At 61.4% G+C, this 15,420-nt stretch overlaps 1 protein-coding gene across 1 annotated transcript; it reads right to left on the bottom strand.

Moving 5' to 3' along the window:
- Positions 1 to 637: 637 nt before the first annotated feature.
- Positions 638 to 4,714, bottom strand: PHGDH (phosphoglycerate dehydrogenase). The gene is made up of 12 exons (XM_054384312.1): positions 4,577 to 4,714; positions 3,599 to 3,750; positions 3,356 to 3,421; positions 3,220 to 3,274; positions 2,974 to 3,072; positions 2,755 to 2,887; positions 2,527 to 2,675; positions 2,163 to 2,315; positions 1,920 to 2,052; positions 1,495 to 1,622; positions 1,094 to 1,322; positions 638 to 792 (listed from the first exon to the last, which is right to left on the bottom strand). Exons 1-12 carry the CDS (start codon positions 4,712 to 4,714, stop codon positions 638 to 640), a joined length of 1,590 nt encoding a protein of 529 aa, XP_054240287.1.
- Positions 4,715 to 15,420: the final 10,706 nt, after the last annotated feature.

The following is a 15,420-nucleotide window of genomic DNA, read 5'->3' as shown; positions in this document are numbered from 1 at the left end:
CCTCAGCCACTGTGGGGCTGGATCACAGTCCCTTATGGGATATATCCTGTGGGCATCCAGTGTGGCCACCCTCCCTGCTGACGTGTGCCTCAGTAGCCATTTCTCCAGGCTGGAAGTGTATTCTGGCATTTTGGAGGAGCCAAGCAAACTCCAGCTTCTCAGTCTCCAGTTTGTGAGGGGCAAGTTGCTGTTTTCCTCATGAGGTCAGTGACCTGACACCCCCAATGGGAAAACCCATGGGGCAGGAGGGGGCAGGTGACACGGGTGTTCACAGGAGGGCTCAGCCCCCCTTGGAGCTCTGCCTGCTCCCTAGGCCATGTCCTAACACACGATCACATCCAGGGAGGACCTTGGCAGGTTTGCAGCAGCCACAGAGACCTTTGCACCCTTGGGCAAACAGCAGTGGGGGCAGGGGGAGAGGAGGGATATAGCCTGTAAGAGCTTTGGGGTTGAGAACAAGGGACCACAGAGACAGACACCTCACGCTCTCTTCTCCTGGCCCTTTATTGAGCACGGGGCCAGCCCAAGCCCTGCATGGGGCCTGGGACCAGCCGAGTCCAATGGTCCCCTGGCTTGGGGAGTTGTTCAGGTGCCGCAGCTGCGAAGAGAGTCCTTGCTGGCAGTCACCACAGGAGCTTTACACCAGGAGCTGGAAGACCTCCGTGATGCGTGGCTTCAGCTCACCAAGGTCAGACAGGGGCCCTGAAAGTCCTACAACACTCCACTGCTCCCCTGCCACTGGGCTGGAGCTGTGGTAGGACTGGAGATGGATCCCTGCCTTCCCCAGCAGCCCTGGAGAGGAGGAAAGGGGTTAGGGGCTGCAGGCTGCCTCACTACCCCAGCACCCAGTGGGTGTCAGGGCTATGCCCACCCCAACACCCCTCAAAAGATTTGTGATGCTCTTTCTTTTCCCTCACCCCAAGACCTTTGTCTTAAGCCCTCAAAAACCCTGCCCAAGTTGTGTCTTCCCCTCTCCCTGTCTCTCCATGCAACATATGCTCTCTCCCTGCTGCAGCAGGGATTCAGCTGCAGGGTGGATGTGGGGACCCCCCACCCTGTCCCACTCAGCTCAGGTGTGACGTGAGGACCTCACCAGCAAGTGTAGGCAGTGTGCTGGGCTCAGAGGCTTTGGCTCTGTAGATAAGGATGGGGCCCTGCAGTGGGGCTGGCTGCTTGAAGGTGGCTCCATTGATCTCCTGCAGCACTGGGGTGCTGCCCTGCACTGAGCCTGCTGCCCGGTGCGAGGTGCCCTGCAGGGACACCTGCAGCAAGCCCACGCTGTTGTTAGGCTCGGGGGCCATGTCACCATGAGTGGTTGTGACCTGCCAGAGAGATGCAGATACTCAGTCCCCAGGGCCTGCAAGTGGCAGGGCATGGGAAAGGGATGTCCTTGGAGAACAACCCAGGAGCTGTCCCCAGAGCTGCTACGTGGTGAACCCAGGACAGGGTCTCTCTGTTTTGGGCTTATGTGCAGAGCCCCAGGTGTCCACGCACCTTCAGCCCAGCCTCCTGGGCCAGCAACAGGGCATTCACCAGGGTCACCTCCTTCTGTGCCCCTCCAGCCAGCATGCCCGCAGCCACTGCAGGTGTCAGGTAGCTCCCAGAGTCCTGCAGGGGTGTTCCTGGGGTGCAGGAAGGAGGAAGAATGGGGCGGATGTGCCAGCAGCAGAGTGATCAGCCCAGGGCTGAAGCAGCCATCCTGAGGCTGGTCCACCCACCCCTCCATGCCCCCACCCCTATTCCCATTCTTCTACACATCCATGCGCCCATCCATAATCCCACTCCCCCATCCCACTACCAACCACCCTTCCATCCATCCTCCCATCCCTCCAGCCCAGTGGGTCCCCATGCACCCTGTTGCACTGCCCACCATTTGGGGTCCCTACACCCAGGCACAGGGCACAGCCAGCCCAGCTCACCTAGGGTGCAGACCTGCACACTGCCCTGTGCTTGCTTGCCCACTCTGCATAGCACTGTGCCCAGGGCCTTGGCCAGGGCAATCCAGGGCTTGGTCTGGGGTGCAAAAGCCTTGCTGAGAGCCTGTCCATTGACCTGCAAAGAAGAGCAGGGCAAGCACTGAAAACCCACCAGTAAGCGCACAGGGCTGCTCCCCATGCACCCATGTTTTACAGACAGGGAAAGTGAGGCACAGAGGAACTCACTACGCCAGCCAGCCCCTTCCCTGTGGCCATGTCCACAATCTGCATGGCGATCTCCTTGCCGCAGCGGCTCTGTGCCTCCCGGGTGCTGGCACCCAGATGTGGGCAGCTTATGACATTGGGATGGTTTACCAGCTCACGGTCCTTTGGAGGCTCCTGCCAACACAGATGCAACCCACCATCAGCCCCTGGCACCCACCTGGGAGCCCAGGGGGCATTCGTCCCCTCCCCACCTTGCAAGAAGGGGAGCTGGGTTAGGGCTGTGCCCAGTTCCTGTCCCACAGGTTTGCCAGGCTGCTGTGGTTTGGGCAGTTATGGTGACATAGAGCTGAAGCCAAGCTTGGGGGGTCCCCATGGCCCCACTCACCTCTGTGAAGACATCAAGGGCAGCTCCACCACACTGCCCTGAGCGTAGTGCCCGCAGCAGTGCGCCCTCATCCACGATGCCACCGCGGGCGCAGTTCACCACCTGCACACCACGGCGGCACTTGGCGAAGGTGCTGTCATTCAGGAGCCCTGCAGAAGGAGTGCTGTGAGCAATGCAGGGCTGCTCCAGCTCCCTTCAAGCCCCTTTTCATCAGTGCCCAGCCCATACCTGTGGTGGAGGGCAGCAGTGGTGTGTGGACTGTGATGAAGTCACAGCGGGGCCAGATCTGCTCTAGCGGCAGCTGCTCCACACCAAACGTGGCCGAGATTTCAGGGGTGATGATGGGGTCATAGCCTATGGTCTGAGGCAGAGCAGGATCTCACTCCTGCAGCCTGGCACAGTGCTTATGGCCAGGTCAGGGGGTCCGTGTTCCACTTTGCTCCTTACCTTCATGCCGAAAGCCTGCATGCGGGTGGCCACCTCTCTGCCAATGCGCCCCAGCCCCAGCACAGCCAGCGTCTTCCCGTTCAGCTCCATGCCCATGTACTGGAGTGCAAGGCAGAGTGTGAGCCAGAGCATCCTACATGGGCACCACCACCCTGTCCTGCTTGGGACACTGCACCACCACCCTGTCCTGCTCAGGATGGTGCACCACCACCCTGTCCTGCTCAGGACACTGCACCTGCCCCCTACCTTCTTACGGTCCCACTTGCCCTCCTTCATGGAAGCAGCTGCCTGCGGGATCTGCCTGCAAGAGGAGGTTGTGGTCAGCGTGGGGGCAGAGGGCATGGGGTGCATGTCGACCTCTCTGTCCTGCCCCCACACTCACCTGGCCAAGCAGAGGATCATCCCACACGTGAGCTCGGCGGCGCTGAGGCTGTTCCCAGTGGGTGTGCTGGGGATGAAGAGTGGTGTCACTGGTGTGCTAACCCCAGCCTGATGGGGATCTGCACCCCACGATAACGAAGCCCCACAGGATGCTGGGTGCCACAGGTGGTGAGAGCACCCTGCTGAAGCCTCCCCTGTCTCCCCAGGAGTGCAGGCAGGGATGTGCCTGTGCTCCTGCTCTTACTTCATGACCAGGACACCCTTCCTGGTGGCCGCCTCCACGTCCACATTGTCCACGCCGGTGCCTGCTCTGCCCACCACCTGCAGCCTCTCTGCCGCCTGCAGCACTTCAGCTGTGACTTTGGTGGCTGAGCGGACAATGAGCCCATCGCAGTCCTAGGGCAACAGAACCACAGAATTGCTTAGGGTGGCAGTGCCCTGTAAGGTCATCGACTTAACCTAATACTGCCAAGTCTGCCACTAACCCATGTCCCAGGTGCCACATCTATCTGTCTTCTAACTACCTCTGGGGACAGTGACTCCACCACTTCCCCGTGCAGCTTGTTCCAGGGCTTGATAACCCTTTTGGTGAAGAAATTTTTCCTAATGTCAGATCTAAACTTCCTCTGGTGCAACTTTGAGGCTGTTTCCTCTCGTGGTATAGCTTATTACTTGGGAGAAGCAACCAACACCCCTCCTGCTACAACCTCCTTTCAGGTAGTTGCAGAGTGGTAAGATGTCCCCTGAGCCTCCTTTTCTCCATGCTAAACAACCCCAGCTCCTTCAAGCACTCCTCATAGGACTTGTTTTCCAGACCCTTTTCCAACTTTGCTGTTCTTTGGACCTGCTCCAGCACTTCAATGTCCTCTTACAGCAAGGGGCCCAAACCTGAAGCCAGTATTCGAGGTGTAGCTTCACCAGTGCCAAGTACAAGGAGACAATCACTGCCCTAGGCCTGCTGGTCGCACTATTGCTGACACAAAATCAGACACGGGGGGTGGGTCCAGGGCCGGGGCTGGTGTTCTCGGGGGGGTGGTGGCTCTGGGGACAGCCAGGGGCTTGGATCCGCCGTGCGTGAAACCGGACGAGCTCTTGCATCAGACGGGAGGCGGGGACCAGATCCTTTGTATGAGGGGTGTCCGCTGCCAACCGGGCCAGCCGAACCCCGACTGTACTTACCGGCACCGAGACCCACGCGTGGGTGCAGCCCGGCCGCTCTCACCTTGATCTCCCGCAGCAGCTCCTCCTTGGTCAGTCCGGGCTTCTCCTGCACCCGGAGGCCGCCGGCCTGCAGGATCTCCCTGCAGCAGGGGTCCAGGCTGTCGCTGATCAGCACCTTCTGCAGCTTGCACAGCGACATGGCGGGGGACGGGCCGGGCCGGGCCGGGATGGGACGGGACGGGACGGGGGTGCCGGCTCTCTCTGCACGCTGCCGGGAGGCTGCTGCCGCCCCTCCGCCTCGCTAAAAGGGCTGCGACCGGGGCACGTTTTTCGGGCTCATTGGGTCCCGTCTCCACAATCCCACCTCTTTCCCTTCCCCTCCCCGCCCCAGCCCGCCCGGGCTCCCACCCCCCTCCCACCCCCGGAGGGAGGAGGCGGAGGGGAACGGAGCCGGGCCCCCAGCAGCCCCAGAGAAAGCGGAGGGTCTGTCCCAGCGGGACCCCGCTGTACCCGGGCCAGGGATCCCGCAGCACGGCCATGCCTCAGTTTCCCTGCCCGCGCATCGCAGCCCGGCGCTGGGAGGGGAGTGCTGGTGGCAGCCACGGTGGTGCGGGTGGCTCCCCGCAAAGGCTGGGGGTGCCGCTGGAAGGGGACCAGCTCGGCCTCCAACCCCTGGCGAGCCCGGACATGCTCCCCCACCCCCAGCTCGCTCAGGATTGGGGGTTTCCCGGATCCCTCAGCCCAGAAGTGGGGCAGTGCCATGGCCCCTGCCCACCCCCGGTACTGCTATTGAGCAATGCCCCTGATAAGGGCCCCAGGACGCGGGTCCAGCCCTGGCCACCGGCTCCCAATGACATGGGGGGCACAGGAGCCGCCCAGCAAACGCCCTCCATGGGACAAGAGCCACATGTCCATGTTCGGTGACCTCGTGGGGGAAAGTGCTGTCCCTCAAGAGGGGACGGTGTGGGGACCCCATAGCACAGCCCAGCATAGTAGATGATGAGGAATGAACAATCCCCATTTGCTCTAGGGGCCAAACCCTCACAGACCCCAAGTCCTGACTGTTGCCCACCACTGTCATGTGCTGGGAGAGGGAAGTAGGGACATGATGGTGCTCCCAAGATGAATCCTGAGGGGAATAAGCCCTTCCAGGGGCTGTGTGCCTCAAGCAGCAGGGATTGTACCAAACTGCCCCATGAGAGGTGGCCCTCGAGGCTGCTAAACCCTGTAGAGCTCAAGTGATGGAAGTGGCCAGGATGGGTATCCTCACTGTGGGCAGAATGGCTGCAGTGGAAGAGTCCAGCACTGTGTACACCCTGGCACTTACCTACACCTGGCTGCTCCCTGTCCCGCAGCCATGGCCAGGAAACAACCATGACGCCAGAGTGAGGAAAGTCCAGGGCAGCCAGCACAGGGTGAGAGATGTGGTCAAGGGCAGCAGCTCGTGGAATCTTGAAGCCGACTCCCAGTGGGGCTACGTGACCCAGGGACTGTGACAGGGGTCCCTCTCTGCAGCCTCACTTATGGTGTGGGCTGGGAACACCAATACCGTGGGACATGCCCCTCAGCCCTGCAGCCCCTTGGCACAACCCTGCTGCTGGTCCTGGCCTCTCTTTAACTATCAGGACGTTGCTCAAGCCACCCGCGGACCAGTCAGGCCGACACCCTGCCCTCCAGGGAAGCACCTCCCGGGCTTGCCCAAAGCCTCCATACATATCCGTGGCCATTCTCCCACGCCTGTGGCCCACTTGTAAGGAGGCCACCCGTGGGCAAGCCGCCGCCGAGGCGGCGACATTCTTGCCGTCTTTTCCTAGCGGGCTGGTGCCCTCTCCTGGGGAGCGCCACCGGAGGAGCAGCCGCAGCGCCCCTGCGCCCTGTCCTCGCTGGGGGGCTGCTAGGGTCAGGAGGCTGCTAGCAGAGTGAGGCATGTCCTCCTGCTCTTGGCCCTCAGCGGCAGCCAGGCGCAGGAACTTGACTCTGGTCCCTGCCTGTGTCCTGAGGAAGGGCCACTGGGGCTGGAGGGGACCCCAAAGCTGTCAGGGGCAAGAGAATGGGTGTCCAAGGTACACGGGCTACGGAGGCTGATGATCCACGAGTGGGATGGAGTGTGAGGTTATGGGGACATGGCACCCCGTTAGAACCGAGGTCTGCTTGGTGGCAGGTTGGGGGTTCAGTGGGGGACAGCTGGCTGAGGTGGCAGGGTAAGTGGAGAGCAAGATGAGAGGGATGCAAGGTGGAGGAGAGTGGGGCCAGGAAATGGGGAGCAGTGGAGTGCAGGCCCTGCAGAATGAATGGAACTGGGGAAGAGGGCAGAAGCAGTAACAAGGCTGGGCTACCAAGCAGGGTAAAGAATTAAGGAGTGGGGGGGGGCAAAGAGGACTGGGGTTATCAGAGTTGGGATGGGAAGTGGCAAGAGTGGAGGAGACTGAGGCTGTCAGGCTGGGATGGTGAGGGTTCAAGGGGAGTTAGGGGATTGAAGGTGACAGGGATATCCCAGGAAATTGTGGAAGATTAGAAAGCAAGTGAGGGTGTTTGGGGCTGGAAGGGTACTTGAAGGACTCGTGGAGCTCTAGGGATGACAAAAGGGATTTTGAGGTGTCAGATTTGGATTGAGGCATCCAAGGAAGACCAGGGTGGTAGGGAGGACTGGGGGTAACTAGGCTGCCATGATGGATTGCTGATGGTGTCATGGGGAACCTTGTCTAATTTGGGATCTTTTGGGGTTGCCTGGGAAGTTGGCAGAAGGGTTGGGGAGGGGGTGGAGGGTGGGCAGAGAAGGATTAGGGATTGTTGCTGGGGAACTGAAGGGGCTCAGCACAGGGTGGGGGATGAAGGCAGTGGAGGTTCGGCGCCGGAGGTGGCTGCCGGGTGCGGGGACTGAGGAGACAAAGCAGGGAATGGAGAGAGGGAGCAGGGAGAGACGGTGGAGGGAGGGAGAGGGAGAAGTATGAAGGATGGAGGATCAGAGGGAGAGAAGGGAGGGAAAGAAGGATGGAGAGAGGTAGGGATGGATGAACGATGGAGGCAGGGAAGAGGGAGGAGGGGATGCAGCGGCAGGCGGAGCCGGTCGGTGCCGCAGAGACGCCTCCCCGGCGCACGCTGGGGCGACCCGGCAGCCTCTGCGGAGACCCGCCGGCTCGGCCTGGTGCCGCCCGATGCCGCCGGTGCCCGGCCCGCTGCTGCCCGGCCCGGGGCGGCGGTGCCAGGCGGTGCAGGATGCGAGCCCCGCGGCGGAGGTGAGGAGCGCGTCTGAGCCTGCGTGTGTCATCCGCGGGTGCCTGAGTCATCCGTGGGTGCCTGTGTCCGTAGGTGATGCGGGGCGTGATGTCGGTGTGCCCGAGACACGCGTTGGGGCTGCGTATGCCCACTTTGGGAGGTGATGATGCCGCGGCAGTTTGAGGCCCAGGTACCAGCCGTCATCAGTACTGCCTGATGCGGCCGGGATGTGGCCGGGATGCGAGTGTGCTCCCTGGGGCTGTGTGGGACCCGATGCTGCCTGTCTGAAGTCCTGTCTTCACGGGCCGTGGGTGTCCCCTGCCTGCTGATAGGGTCCCGCGGTCTGACGCTGCTGGTTTGTCTGTGGGGCAGCTTCCAGGACATCTGCTGGGCATCCAGGAAGGGAATCTGGAGGAGCTGCCAAGGTGCAGGGAAGGAACAGGAGCCCCTTGTGCAGCTCCAGGGGCATGCGGGTGTTTGCTGAGCCATGGGGACCCGGGGGTGCCAAGGCAGCATGTACTGTGCCAAGCAAAGGTCCTGTGGGGCTGGAATGGCACTGGAACCAGCACTGGATTGTCCCCAGGGCACGAGGCAGGTGGGGTTTGATGCAAGGTGCTGGGCCAAGGGTGGCCCTGGGGGAAGGTCTGTGGTTAGGCGGGTTGGCATGGGCTCCTTGGCTTGTCTCGTCTCTCCAGCCCCATTTCCACCCTTCCTGCTCCTCCTCTGGCTCTGCCCATCCCAAATTCCACCCTGAGCCACCAGCCACACCGTTTGTCCCTGCACCCAGCCAGTGCTGCTGGGTTCTGGGAGCCGTGCTGGTTGCCTCGCTTGTGGTGCAGCTCCAGAAGCCGGCCTCATCGGGAGTGTGGGTGATGCCTGACCCCCCGCTCCCCCTCTCCTGCTGCATTCAATGGAGACCTTGTTGCCATGCCTTGTGTGCGGGTGGTCGGTGGGTGGCCAAGCTGTGTGCTGTGCACACACCCCCAGACGCACAGGCAGCCGCCCGGGTTGTAGCCGGCTGCCCCCCGGCTCCACCTCCCCCGTGGTGAGACTCAGCCCCTGCTGAAACATTTGTGCCGACGAGTCAGAGGGGAGCCAGGCTGTGTCACGCTCGGCATCCTGGCCCCAGCGCTGAGATTCTGTGCTTGTCCTGGCCTTGCCCGGCCCTCACCGTCACCTTTCTGCCAGCCTGCAGACAGTAGCTAGCGCCTGGAGACAGTAGCTAGCGCCTGGAGTCAGTAGCTAGCACCTGGAGTGGCTGTGGCTGAGTAGAGGGCTGGGGGCTGCCATCCAGCCTCCTGTCCATCCCTGTCAATCTGTCTGTCCACGGAAGGTGATCCAGCAGCAGGAAGCGGTGAGTTGCCTTTAGTGTTTCTGAGGGGTGCTGGGCACTCTGGGGATGCTGTTGTGTGGGATAATGGCTGCGCTCCTGCAGCCAATGTGCCATGGCCCTGGCAGTCACCCCTGTGTTCTCCCATCTCCCTGGGGTGCTGGTGCCAGCAGATGGCCACGGTGGCCCTGGTGTAGTGCTATGGAGCTGCTGTGAGTCAGTGGGGGCTCTGAGTCAGAGCTGCCTGGCACACCTCGTGCCAGGGCTTGAAGGTACATGGGGGTGGGAAATACTGGCCAGCAGCTGGGTGGGGGGTCCCGGGTCTGTGCCCCACGCTGGTTCCACACGGTGCTGGGGGCCCTGCTCCATGCCCTGGGGTGACATGACTGGCATGAAAGGGCTCTTGTTTTGGCAGCAGCCTCCCCTTTCACAGAAAACAAATTCCCAGTGTTGGGCACATGGACAAGGAGGGGGGAGCCCCCGTCCATCCCAGCTGGCCATGGCCATGGCCATGGCAGAACCCAGGGCTCCTGCTGGCCCCAGCATCCCCGTGGCCTGTCATGGGGCTCCCAGTCTAGGTGTTGGGGGTGCTGGCTGGTATGTGGGGAACCAAGTGCTCTGCTCATCCCAGAGCCTGCGGCCAGCCATGGCACTGGGCTGGCCCTGCATCAGCATGGCCGCGAGGAGCCTCCATGGTGCTGGAGCCACAGGGTTTGGTCACCCTCATCTCTGGGTATCAGCCCTCTATGCATTCATTGCATCTCGTGGGGTGTTGTGCTTCCTCTGGTACTGCAGCTGCTCAGGTGTCATGCCCCCCACATATCACACCTCCTCAGGTACTGTACTGTGCCTGTAGGGATTGTGCCTCTGGGTCTCAGGCATTTGGCTGCCATGCCTCCTTCATTGTTGTGTCTCCAGGTATGATGCTTCTGGGTGTCATGCCTCCATGAATGTTATGTCCCTGGGTATTGTTCTCCTTGGGGTGTTTTGCCTGCTGGGATACCTCATGCCTGAGGATGTTGTGCCTCTGGGTCTGTGCTCCCTTAAGTATCTCAAGTGCATTGTAGTGCATCTCGAGCCTTGGTATCATGGCTCCCTAGATGCTTTGTCTTTGTATTGCACCCCTGGGTACCGGTTCCCCTGAGGTGCCACACATGCCTCTCTGGGTGTCGTTCCTCTGGGTCTCCTCAGGCACCACGCTTTTAGTTGTTGTGCCTCTGGGCATTGTGCTTCTGGGTGTCATGCTGGTTTTGATGCCTAGCAGGGTGCAAGGCTGTGTCTGGCCAGCGCTGGTCTGTTTAAAGACATCATGCTTCAGTTTCCCTTGTGTTAAATTGTTGTTGCAGGGTCCATAGAACCCTGTGGCTGCCTCCCCCTGCTCCCTTCATGGCAACAATGCCATGTCCCCTGCCTGAGAGGTGCTGGTGTGGTGTGCCTGGCTCTGGGCACACAGCCCCTTGGCCATGTCCCATGCCACAGGAATGTGCTGCCCCTGACTGGCTGTTTGGGTTCAGCCTCATGCATGTGGGCAGGGCACTGTGCCCATTCTGGTGCTGGGAGCCAGTGCCCACCTCCCTACTCATGAGAATCCACCAAAAATCTGTCATGCTGGGATTAGAAAATAAATATTCTAATTTATTTTAAAAATTCTAATTTATTTTAAAGAAAAAAAATCTGTGGGGTTTTGTTTGTTTTGTTTATTTTTAAATTTTATTTTCTTTGTGTGTTGTTTTCTTCTTTCTCTTTCTTTTAAATCGTGAAATGACTCATGTGTCTCAGCTGAAAATAAACCTGATTGCAGCTGCGGTGGGGAGCTGCTGAACTGTAATATCATGGAGGCATGGGGCCCCTCGGAGAGTGGCTGGGGACAGCCCTGGCTTACGCAGCCCCTGCTCGATGCCAGCATCCAGACCCCCTCCCCGCGATGCAGGGGCTCAGGTGGCTCTGGTAGGGCTGCTAATGGGGCTAAAGTGTGCCTCCGGGGGCACAACCATCTGCACGGCCCCTGAGGCCCTGTGTCTGAGCACTTAGAGCAGACGCCCACGGGAGCTCACACACTGACACCCCCGCAAATGCACGGACTCCCCTGTGCCCCTGGGGGTGCCATACATGACATGGCCTTGTGCTCCTCTCCACAGGGACCCCTGCGGCAGCAGCGGCCCAGCCATGCTCCCCGGAGCCAGCTGCATGGCGGGTAAGACACCCCGGGAGCCTCCCGGTACCCCACAGGTTCTGGTCCCCTGGCCAGGGTGATGTGCTGGTGCTTAGCACCCCAGCAGCGCGTTAACCCCAGGGGACAACCAGCTGCTCCCCAGGCCCCGAGGTGTCCCGGGGTTCCTGCCGGTGATATCTTGGAGGCAGGAGGTGCGTGGAGCTTCGCTTTTCTGACTTCTGCTCCCCCTCCCTCTCTCCCAGCTTCCCAAGACGATCTGTGGGGTGAGGGTGATGAAGACCCCGTGCCGGCCGGGTCAGGAGGGTCCCATGGGCCCCGCGGAGCTCATCCTGGCCCCTTTGCACAAACTTGTCTGCTCCGGGACCTGGAGATGGGTCCCCTTGCCCAGACACAGACCCTGCGGGATTTCGAGCAGGTGAGGACCCTCTCCATGGCACCTCCAGGACCCACTCCCAGCACCGGTGGGTGCTTGCAGGACACGTGTCGGATTCCCTGGGTGCCCCAGCGGGAAGCAGAAGGCAGGAGGGAGACGTGGGGGCAGGCGGCGATGGGACAGGGAGGAGGGGCTCGCCCCCAGGCAGCGCGCTCCCCCTCGCCGTCCTCCCGGCTGAGGCGTGCGGGGGTGCCAGGGCTCGGGTTTCACCACCCGCCCGGCCCTGCTCCGGCGATTCCTCAAATAGCTCCGGGAGGCGAGAAAAAAAAGGAAAGGGGCCGCGCCGGGGCCGGCGACGGGAGCTGCAGCACGGACAGGGAGCGTGTGGCCAGCGGCACCATGTGAGGGGTGCCGGGATGCGCCCCCCATGGAGCGCCGGCCATGGCTAACGGGTACCGCACGCTCTCCCAGCACCTCAACGACCTCAAGAAGGAGAATTTCAGCCTCAAGCTCCGCATCTACTTCCTGGAAGAGCGCGTCCAGCAGAAGGGCGAGGGCAGCCGGGATGATGTCTACCGGCGGGTGAGTGCCCGCGGGGCACAGAGAAAGGTGCCTGGTGGGGATTTCCCTCCCGGTGCTCTCTCTTTGTTGGGGGGAGGACGGGACCAAGGGAGTGCCACCAGAGGGGATGCCATGGAGGGCATCAGGCATGGCTCTGGTGCTGGGGGAGCTGCTGTGCGGGAGTTTACCGTTTGCTGCCTTTGACAGGAGTGGAAAAGGAGTCGAGGGAGGGAGTTCCCAGCCCAGTGGGGTGCCTGGAGTGGGTGGCAGTGCCAGTTTGGGTGCAGACAGCTAGAATGGGTACACATCATCCCAGTGCTTGTGGGCTGCCCGTGCCACTCAGTGCCAGGAGCACCCAAAACCCTGCCATGAGTTGGGAGACCTCATGCCACCTCTGATGCATTCCCGTGGGCAGTGTTGCTGGGGTGGGGGGGTGTCTGGGCAAGCATGAGGGCATCCTTCCTACCTTCCTCCTGCCCCACAGAACATCGAGCTTAAGGTGGAAGTGGAGAGCCTGAAGCGGGAGCTGCAGGAGAAGCAACAAGCCCTAGATAACAAATGGTGAGTGGGGCTGGGCAAGCCTCTTGTCTAGGGCTGAAGTGAGCACCTGCACACCCTTTGCAGCACTTGCTTGGGCACAGGGGATGGGAGTTATCTGCCTGCACCCTGCCCAGAGCAGGCAGCAGAGGGGCTTGCAGTGGGGATGGGCACCTGCAGAGCTCCTCTTACAGCCCTGATGCTAGCCAAAAATAAAGGGCAGCACCTGTTTGATGGGGGAGGGCAATGCTCTGCAGGGCTCATGGCATGGGTGTCTCACAGCAGAACACCACTGGGCAAAGGGGCTAGGGGCACAACAGCCAGGGAGGCATTGATTTGGGGAACATATGGGGACTGCTTTGGTGGTTCAGAACCTGAGCAGGACCTGGTGCCATCGAAGGATCCATGTCCCCAGGGCAGCATTGCTGTGAGGTTGCAGTATGCCTGGCCCAGGAGTCCTGCAGAAACAACACCCATGACATGGGGGAAACCGGGCTGGGGTCACCCAGGGTGGCATGGCTCTCCCAGCCCAGCTGGTTTAAGGTGGGGGGAGGCCACCTCAAAGGGAGGCCATGCTGTGCCATGCTGTTCCACACTGTGCCCTGACAAGCCATGCCATATTGTGCCATGTCATGCCATGCCATGTGCCGTGCTGTGCTGTGGCGTGCTGTGCTGTATCACGCAGTGCCATTCCACGTCATGTGAGATGTAATACCATGCTGTGGCACACTGTGCTGTGCTCTGCCATGCCATGATCTGTCATGCTATGCCATACCATGCTGTGTGGTGCTGTGTCTGGCAGGGTGGCTGCAGGGAACCAGGCTACCCACAGCCAGGCAGCTCTCCTGCAGCAGTATGAGGAGCGGCAGCAGGAGTCAGAGCATGTCTACAAGCTCCTGGAGAACAAGATCCAGCTCCTGCAGGAGGTGAGCTCAGGGCAGTGGGGGCTGAGGAGGGCTGGGGACTGGCGCCTGTGTGCTCACCCCCTCTGCTGTGCAGGAGGCCAGGCTGGCACGCGATGAAGCCGAGCGGGCCACAGCACTGGCCAGGGCCGAGGCAGAGCGGTGCCAGGAATTGGCAGGGAAGCTGAAAGAAGCTGCAAGGATGAAGAAAGAAGACAGGATCGATGACAACTGCACTGATGTGGCCCAGAGGTGAGTGATCAGGACCTGTCCTCTCTATGCTGCCAGCCTGTGCCCTGTGCTGGTCCTTAGGGGCTACCAACGGGCTGGTGCTGTGTGGGGCTGGGGGACTGTGGGCATCCAAGGTGGTGAGGGCTCACCTTGGGGGAGAAAGCTGGGCTGTTGTGGGAAGGGGCACCAGCCTGGAGACTGCTCTTGGTTTGTCCCAGAGATTGCCCGCCCTGCAGCTGTCCCCATTGCCATCTCGAGTCCATCCCAGTGACTGAGCACCCCCTGCCCTTCCCTTCCTCTCAGGAGAATTGAGGAGCTGACCCAAAAGCTGGCTGCCAGCAAGCAGCTGGTGGAAACACTGTCAGCTGAGAAGTGTGACCTGCAGCAGTGCCTGGAAGAGCCCCTGGCCACCGAGGTGCAGGTGGGTGGGCGAGTGTGTGGGAAGTCCAGCCTGGCACCCTGGGAAGCTGCACCTGCACAGGCCTCAGCTGGCATTTGTAACCCCTGTCCCCTTCTGAGGCTGTGGCCTTGCCTGCGTCGCATCCAGCCTGGCAGCACTGGGGGTTTGCACAGCTGTGCCGTGGTGCTGGGGTGGGAGCATGGGGACTGGGAGGACCTGGTGAGCGATACCAAGGGAGAGGCCACCAGCCTGTGCAGTCCTTCTGGGGATGTTGGTGCCGTCTGCACCCATGTGCCATTTAAATCCCAGATCTTAAAATAGCTCCAGCAGCCTAGCACTGTGCCAGGTGGGACTGTGGGGCTGTGAGGGATCAGAGCAGCATGCTCCTGGCAGCTGCATGGCTCTACCCATGCAGAGTGTTGGTGGCCCGGAGCTGTTCTCAGCAGCTGTGGGCCACCAGTGTGTTTGTCTGGCTGGGGAACTCTGGTGTGTTCTCACTGGGTGGCACGGGGTGCAGTGCAGGTACTGGAACTGGTGTGTGGATGCTAGAGACTTTTGCTGCGGGGACATACCCCCTCCAGCACTGCCTGCTGAGGCTGAACACTGGGACTGGCATTGGGACTGGGTCATGGCACTGTCATTGGTGGGGGAGGTTGTCACTAGGGATGGGCACAGGACTTGGGTATTGGCACTGGCTTTGTGACTGGAATGTAGTGCTGGCACTGGGGTAGGGTCCGGGTACTGGGAACAGGCACTGGCACCGGGAACAGCACTAGTGGGAGGCGCCGGCATTTGGGCTGGTCTCTGGCCCTGCGCTGTCACCGTCGTCGTTGCTGTCGCCGGCACGGTGCCAGCTCCCCCGAGCCCGGGGCGAGCCGCGGCAGGCAGTGCGCATGCGTGGCCCCTACCGTGAAAACTACGAGTCCCGGCAAGCATCGCGGCTGCCGCGCATGCGTGAAGGGGGCTGGCGACCGCCGCCATCTTGAAATCTGAGCCAGAAGCCGGGCGCCGCCGTGGCAGGAGCATCCTCGGTAGCGGTGGGCCTGCAGGCTAGGGGGGCAGCCCGGGTGAGGGGCAGCCCCGAAAGAGGGAGGGCAGCGAGGAGAGAGGGGACAGCCCCGGAGTTGGGGAAGCTGTAAGGAGAGGCGGGCAGTAAAGCGGGGGGCAGCCCTAGTGTAGCTG

The sequence above is a fragment of the Indicator indicator genome, chromosome 10, assembly GCF_027791375.1.
Source record: "Indicator indicator isolate 239-I01 chromosome 10, UM_Iind_1.1, whole genome shotgun sequence".
Classification (NCBI taxonomy): Eukaryota; Metazoa; Chordata; class Aves; order Piciformes; family Indicatoridae; genus Indicator; species Indicator indicator.
This window is presented reverse-complemented; position numbering and strand designations above follow the sequence as displayed.

What these genes read in the sequence shown, in the direction of transcription:
- PHGDH (XM_054384312.1), bottom strand. Translation starts at nt 4,714, where the DNA reads ATGTCGCTGTGCAAGCTGCAGAAGGTGCTGATCAGCGACAGCCTGGAC. An exon ending in TGCAGGCTTTCGGCATGAAG is followed by an intron (nt 2,888 to 2,973) that starts GTAAGGAGCAAA and finishes GCTCTGCCTCAG; the next exon opens with ACCATAGGCTATGACCCCAT. An exon ending in CACACTGCCTACACTTGCTG is followed by an intron (nt 793 to 1,093) that starts GTGAGGTCCTCA and finishes CCTCCTCTCCAG; the next exon opens with GGCTGCTGGGGAAGGCAGGG.